The sequence below is a fragment of the Pinus tabuliformis genome, chromosome 1_2 (assembly GCF_031772625.1).
Source record: "Pinus tabuliformis cultivar Carrire ecotype Pingquan chromosome 1_2, CPIR1, whole genome shotgun sequence".
Lineage (NCBI taxonomy): Eukaryota > Viridiplantae > Streptophyta > Pinopsida > Pinales > Pinaceae > Pinus > Pinus tabuliformis.
The window spans coordinates 633,596,223-633,603,526 of record NC_142298.1 but is presented as its reverse complement, the minus strand read 5'-3'; the positions used below and the strand labels follow the sequence as shown (position 1 = coordinate 633,603,526).

Genomic DNA, 7,304 nt, shown 5'->3' with positions numbered 1-7,304 from the left:
TGTCCATTGTGAATATTTGTCTCTCTATTCATACCTTTGATGTAGTCAGCCCCAATCAAAATTCTTCCACCATTTCCAAACTCCCGCTCCATCCTCATGCGCCACCAATGGATTACTTTAATGAAGCTTCTCCAAATTAAAGACCTGTTTGATCTTATTGTAGTATTATTTATGTACAACTTCTTCATGTCAAAATGTCTCAAGTACTTTGTACGAATGATATCCTGCCAGATCCCAAGTGCTTTCATAGCTCTCGAGAAGGATTTTATGAACATCACATGTCCAAAAATTATGTGTTCTAGGAACCCCCAACCACCAAATTCCTTTGGAATTCCCAGATCGGCCCATCTACAATGATGGTATTTTGTAGTTGTCCCTGCCCCACTCTAGAGAAAGTTGGTTACTATGGACAATATTTTTGAGGCAATGACCTTGGGGACCATGAATAAATGTGCCCAGAAAATATTTATACGTTGCAGAACCGCCTGGACAAGAATGTATCTTACCCCTAGAGTGAGATATCTATGTGTCTAGTTGCTCAGTTCCCTTTTATATTTATCAACCAACCATAGTCAATCCTTGATTCTGTAGTTATTGGGCTTGAGATTATATCCCAAGTAGGTGAGTCTGTCCTTCAAAGGAGTTGTCTATACTTTGAAAATACCTGCAATGAAATTAATTTCCAATCTGTCGCTAGAAGAGAAATATAATATTGATTTGTTTCCATTTGGTTGCAGCCCAGACGCTGCCCCATATCTAAGGAAAATATAATGCAAAGTAGACCACAATGTTTTAGATATAATGCCAAAGGTTAAGATATCATCTACAAAGAAGAAGTGTGTAATGTTGACCTGTTTAGATATTTGCAGACCATGAAATAAAACGTCGGACTGTGCCTCTTTAATTTTTAAACTAAGACCATCCATGACAAAAATAAAGATTAAAGGGGAAAGAGAGCACCCATGTCTGAGTCCTCGTCCAGCCCAGAAAAAAGATGAGGGAAGGTCGTTGATCGATACAACGAAACATGTCGAAGTAATACAAGCCATGATCCACTCCACATTATGAGATCGAAGTCCAATCTTGTAGAGAATAACCCTGATATATGACCAATCCACACAATCGAATGCCCTGTGTAGATCGATTTCATCACCACTGCCTCTTCTTACAGGAATGTATAGAGTGGATGCATTCTTGTATTGTTGCAATAGCATCATGTATCTGGTGATTACTTAAGAATCCAAAATTTTCCCTGGAGATGTGTAATGATAGTACCTTGTTGATACGCCTGGCGATCACTTATGAGATCAACTTGTATAGAATGTTGCATAATGAAATTGGCCTGTATTCCTAGAAATTGTTTGGGGAAGAGGTCTTCGAAATGAGGGCCAAGAAAGTTGAATTGATGGCACCAGTGATCATACCTTGAGTCCTAGCCTCTTCCACCATCTCCAGAAGATTTTTTCCCATCAGCTCGAAGAAATGAATAAAAAACTCCACATCCCATCCATCTAGTCCTGAGATTTTGTCTTTGGCGAAGGACCTAAGAACCAATGATATTTCCTCTAGGGTAACAAGTCTATAAAGTTCTTCATTCGCATTGTCGTCAAACATTTTTGGATACTGGTTCATTGCCCAAATTTGATCTCTGAAGTCTACTTCCACCCTGGCATTGTAGAATTGTTCGAAGAATTTGACAGCCTTGAATCTCAGGAGTAGTGTGTTTCATTTGCCCATTAGAGGATTCAATCTGCTAGATAACATTTATATGTTTCCGGTGATTAGCGTACTTATGAAAAAACTTGGTATTCTGGCCTCCCTCACGTAACCATGTCGCTCTGCTCTTGAGCCTCCAGGTTATATCTTGTATGTTAAGGATCTCGTTTTTCTTATCTTCCAGCAATTTTAGGTGGTCCAAATCCTCCTGAGTCGGAATTTTTTATTCCATTGCACTGCCAAAGCTAGAAATGTCACGGGTGATCCTCTATAATTCCACTATCAGCGTTTGTTTCTTATTTCACTCCCATATCTGAGTTCTGGTTTTTATTATATTGAGTTTTTTAAACAGGGACCTCATCACCGATGCATCCCTTAGGCCAGTCATCTCAGACCAAGAGGATTTTACCAAGTCATTATATTCAGTATCATCCAACCATGCTTTATTAAATTTGAAAGGAATCCCCTTTTGTACATTCTCCATCCTCCACATGAGTATAATAGGTGTGTGATCAAAAATGTATGACTTGTGTACCCTTGACTTCAAATTGTCGAGCCTCTCAATCAAATATTCTTGCACCAAAAATCTATCTAGTCATTTCCCCACATGTTCATCTCCCACCCACCTATTATTCCATGTTGGGAGAGTGGGCAAGGGAAAATTTCCACCAAATGATTATCAACAAAGAGGTTGTATAGTCGATCAACAAGTGGATCTGGCCTGTTGTGCATCCCCCAAGACTCCTGTGCCATGAGAGTTGCATTCAGATCACCTGCCAGGATAAGTCCACTAATCTTCAGGGTATTGTAGTGTTGTATGCGATCCTAGAAGGTTGATTGATCCCGACATGGAGCATATATGTTAAGCAGATGTATACAGAAAGGAATACCTCTTAGACGTCCAGACAATAATATTCTTGCAAAAAGACTGTACGCATGAAAATTTGCACTTCCATGAACCCACATAGCTATGAGACCACATGAAGTACCCATTGAACTAACCCCAACTATGTGCCACGAGGGGCAAATTTTTCTAAAGTATGTTATGGCCCGATGTGCATCAACAAGAGTTTCCTGAATAAGAACAATAAAAGGTCGAGAGTCCCGAAACCCTGAATGTGAACAATAGTTTGGAGTGGTTCTCCAAACCCTGAATGTTCATAGAGAGTAAATTCATCATGGATTCTCCAGAGTGAGCTTCCAAGCTGTAAGTGCCCGAGAATCAAAAGAGGAGATAATAGGGATGTCTAGTAATCCATCAGTGTTTAAAAAAGGTCAGGTTGAGGCGCAGGGAGACCACGAAAATGTCTGCTACCATTTTTCCGAGTCTTGCGAACAGTGATATTAATTGCAGATCTCGGGTTGATATGCAGAGAAGATCTAGGGTCATCTTCCTTATGAATGGTCAGAGCTTTCAGGTCTATATCGAAATTTAGGAGCAGGAAATCAATGTCGCTCCCAATCAAATTATGGGGAGAAGATATGGCGAGGTCATCTGGGCATAATGGGGGTGGAGATAGGGCGAACTCTAATTGAGGAATAGAAGGCGAGATCGCGATAGTAGGAGAGTAGGATGGGTCGTTATTATGGGGACTCCTCGATATGATACCATCAGGAGAAGGTTCCTCCATAGAAGGAGGAATCTGATTGCAGGGGAGAGCTTCTTTACACGAGTCAGTAGGGCAAGACGAAACACCAGCAAAGGAAGTATGGAGGAAGGGGTCATCAGAAGCTAGGGCATCATCCACCCTCACATGAGGTGGTGAAGGAGAAGAAATATTCAGTGAAGAGGATGAAACATAATTCTGAGAAGGATCAAACTGAGAAAATGAGGTACCTTTGTTTGTGTGATAGTTACCAGCTTGAGGTTGAAGATGAGAAATGTTCGATCGAGGAATGCGTCCCACAGATGTGTTATGTAGTGTTCTTCTCCTGCCAGGACATCTATTCATCAAATGACCTGTCTGATGGCAGAAAAGGCATCTGAAGGGGATGCCCCAATAATCCAGTCGTTGTCGAATCTGCAACGAACCCCAAGCCAAATCCAGATTTTCTGGGAGTCCTCCAGAGAAACGAACCTCTACCAAGATCTAGGCTACTCATTTGTCCTGTGCCCCCATAACCTTTGGATATATATATATATAAACCGGCCAATTGAGTTCCCTATTTCCGTCAAAGACCGCTTGGTCCAGAATTCCAACGGAAGCCCAGAAAATTTAACCCATACAATTTCGTTTTTGGGCATATCCAATAGCCAATTGAATCCGATGTACCACTTATGTAATTGCAGAAAGCTTCTCCCCCTTACCCAGGGGGTCTTCATAATTTTCTCAACATCGTCCATGTGTAAAAAATGTATACTGAACCAAGCATTCATCAGAACACTGACCTTCGAGGTATAACCCAACAATGGATCCCAAATATTCTTGACCCAACTCTGCATATCATGTTCCGAAGGTTTCGAAAATATCCATCTTCCCACAAGGGCGTGTTTCTGTGCACTGGTGACTCTGTCCTAGAGAACTTCGTATCCAAAACTAAGCAGTTTTGTCTCAGTGTTGGGAGGGATTGCTTTTCCTTCCTGTCCTCGCCCCCTTCTGCCTCTCGAACCAACATGATGGGTACCAGATGGATTCCCTGAGATATGTGTCGCTGCATAGAAAATTTGTTCGCCTGCTGTCCATGCAAATATCCCACTACCAACATGTCCTTTGTGTGGGGGCAAGTGGTCTTTGCCAACTCTGCTTCCACCGTGGCTTGTATGCAGGCCTCGTGGGCTTCCAGGTCACATTCTAAAAATTCAAGATCCATTCCATGTGTTAAGATTGCTGCCATTGAAAATCAAGCCACTGTCCTAGGTTGGCTACCTGGAAACAATTGGGGTTTATTTTTTTGTCTCTTAGAAGCGTCAAAAAGACAAAACATGTCTTCGTTACGTACCTCCGTTGGTTTCCACAAATCTTTTCATTGACACCCACCGCGTTTGAATCGGATTCGGGGATGAAAGGAAAATTAGTTGTATTATAAGAAATACCTTTTCATCTCATTTCTAATCAAACATTTCTACTCATAAGGCCATATTGAGCGGCCTCATAATCGGAGGCGGTATTTTTTTATTTGTACTCCATTAAAGTGCCATAACCTTATGCTTGTATTTTTTGGTGTATCTGGAAAGTACGGATGTGACACATAAAGCTTAAAATATGCCGACCTTATCAACATACAATCTTCTATTCACCTTCCTCGGTCAATGCCCGACAGCTTGCCTCACACCTTCCAGGAAAAATACAGTGTGTCACTTAGAATAAGTAACTGGTCTGGTTGGATGTGTTTTCGGCAGAGATGGGGTTCCATTGTTAGAATTTTTAGCTTATCCTGTGAATGTCATCAATCTCAGCTGCAATAAGATGGGTATTCAAGTTCAATTTCAGCACATGTCCTCCTTCTTTACTAGAGCAAGCTCAGTTTCAAGGAAGATTAAGGATTCTTCAGCCATGAAGGATTCTAAAGATAACATGGTTAAATCTCAGGACAGTCTTGAAGAAGCATCTCAAGCGAGTTGCCTCATGTCAGAGGGTAGCTCACAGTCTGAATACAGTAAAAGGCCTGCTACAAGCCTGCAATCAGAATTTAGTATTTCTTCTCAGGTAAACATTCAATCACAGCCAAGTGGTTGTTCAGATAGCAGTCTAGCATCAATCCCCTCTATTGGGATCATAGATCATGAGTCTCTGAAGACCAACGGCGGAGGCACCATTTGTCGGTGCGTAGCTACACTGAGAGGCCATGGTGGGTGCGTTTTTTCTCTAGCAATGGAAGGCAACCTCCTGTACAGCGGGTCCTCCGGAAATAAAATTCGAGTATGGAGAAATCCCGAGGTCAATGGGCACTGTCAGTTTGGCCACGGGGATGGGGCTGTGAAGTGTATTCTGCTTTCCGGCGACAGGATATACAGCGCGCATCAAGATCATAGAATTAGAGTTTGGAAAAGCAGTGGGAAGATGTCAGGCCCTAAGCTGGTGGCCACGATGCCGACCCTCAAGGATTATGTGATCAACGCCATACTTCCTGGCAAGTATGTTGAAGTGCGCAGGCACAGGAAGGCTCTCTGGATTGAACATGTGGATACCATATCGGTTCTGTCGGTTGATACAAAAGGGTTTTTATACTCGGCTTCCTGGGACAGGACGGTGAAGATCTGGAGGCTTTCCGACTTGAGATGCGTTGAATCTTTCAGAGCGCACGACGATGCCATCAATGCGCTTGTGGTTTCGCCAGATGGTTTTGTTTACACAGGATCTGCGGATTCCAGAATCAAAATCTGGGCAAAGGCCTCAGGCGAGAGAAAACATTCTCTGGTTGCTACGCTTGAGAGACACAAATCTGCTATCAATGCATTGGCTCTCAGCCCCAACGGCTCCATTCTCTACTCTGGAGCTTGTGATCGTTCCATCATTGTCTGGCAAAGAGAGGGTAGCGCGCAGCATATGAACGTGTCCGGCGCCTTAAGAGGCCACAAGCGCGCAATTTTATGCTTGGCGAGTGTTGCAGAATTTTTATTCAGTGGATCTGCGGATAATACAATCAGAGTGTGGAAAAGAGGAGAGGAAAACGCGCATCAGTGTTTGGCAGTGTTAGAAGGTCACAGCGGGCCCGTTAAATCCATTGCTGCGTCTGTAGATGCTGTGAGTGGATGCCACGTGTACAGCGGGAGCGTGGATCATGAGATTAAGGTTTGGTGGGTTTCTTCGAATACAAGATGTTCCGACGATCAGGAGGATGCCTACAATCAATATAGTCCCTTGAAAACCATACACACCGTTGAGAGTTAAGTAAATGCTGGGCGCTCTGTGTAAAAGAAATAATAGGAATGATTAATGAACTTAATTAGACCTGGAGGAAAGCGCGTCATACAATTGTTTGGGGGACTAAAATGTATTAGCTAATTAAACCGTGAGGAAAGCAGGAGTGGATGCCACATAAAGACAGTACAAGCTATTATGCAATCCGATTTTTCGATATTTCATAATTGTACAAGCTTATATTGATAACACCGAATCTGGAAAAAGCTATTATGCAATCCGATTTTTCGGTATTTCATAATTGTCCATATATCGATGCCACCGAATCTGGAAACTGTTACTATGGCCATAGCAGGCTTTGTGTCAACTGACTGCAAAATTCCTGTTTCATATTGAAGGTCAAATTTGAATCAAATTTACATGGCGGAGTTATATTTCATTTTGACCTACTACCTTTTCTGGGTTTATTTTTCATATATTTACGACTTGAAGAAGGTTATGATTTTCCTCCCATGTTTGCACCATATATTTTGCTTTACAGTAAGAAGGTTAATAAACCATGTTGATTGTTTTTAAAAACAAAGATACATTTGTTATTTTTTTGAATTTATGAAATTTCATCAAACTCTAATTAATAATTAACTACGCGAAGAGGTGCATTCTACGATATAGTTTGTTGAAAAATTGCTTTCTTATTCAATCTCAACCTTCGGGGTGTTAATTTTTTTATTAATAAAAATAAAATATTTAAAATAAATTGCGACAAAAATAAATACAATTAATTTT

The 7,304-nt window shown here is 41.5% G+C and overlaps 1 protein-coding gene across 1 annotated transcript; it reads left to right on the top strand.

The window, feature by feature from the left end:
- Positions 1-5,006: 5,006 nt before the first annotated feature.
- Positions 5,007-6,800, top strand: LOC149207226 (protein JINGUBANG-like). Its single transcript, XM_089393867.1, has one exon. It carries the CDS (start codon positions 5,124-5,126, stop codon positions 6,546-6,548), a length of 1,425 nt encoding a protein of 474 aa, XP_089249993.1. The 5' UTR covers positions 5,007-5,123; the 3' UTR covers positions 6,549-6,800.
- The last annotated feature ends 504 nt before the right edge of the window (positions 6,801-7,304 follow it).

Excerpts from the sequence above, each read along its gene's own strand:
- LOC149207226 (XM_089393867.1), top strand. The coding sequence starts at position 5,124 with ATGGGTATTCAAGTTCAATTTCAGCACATGTCCTCCTTCTTTACTAGA.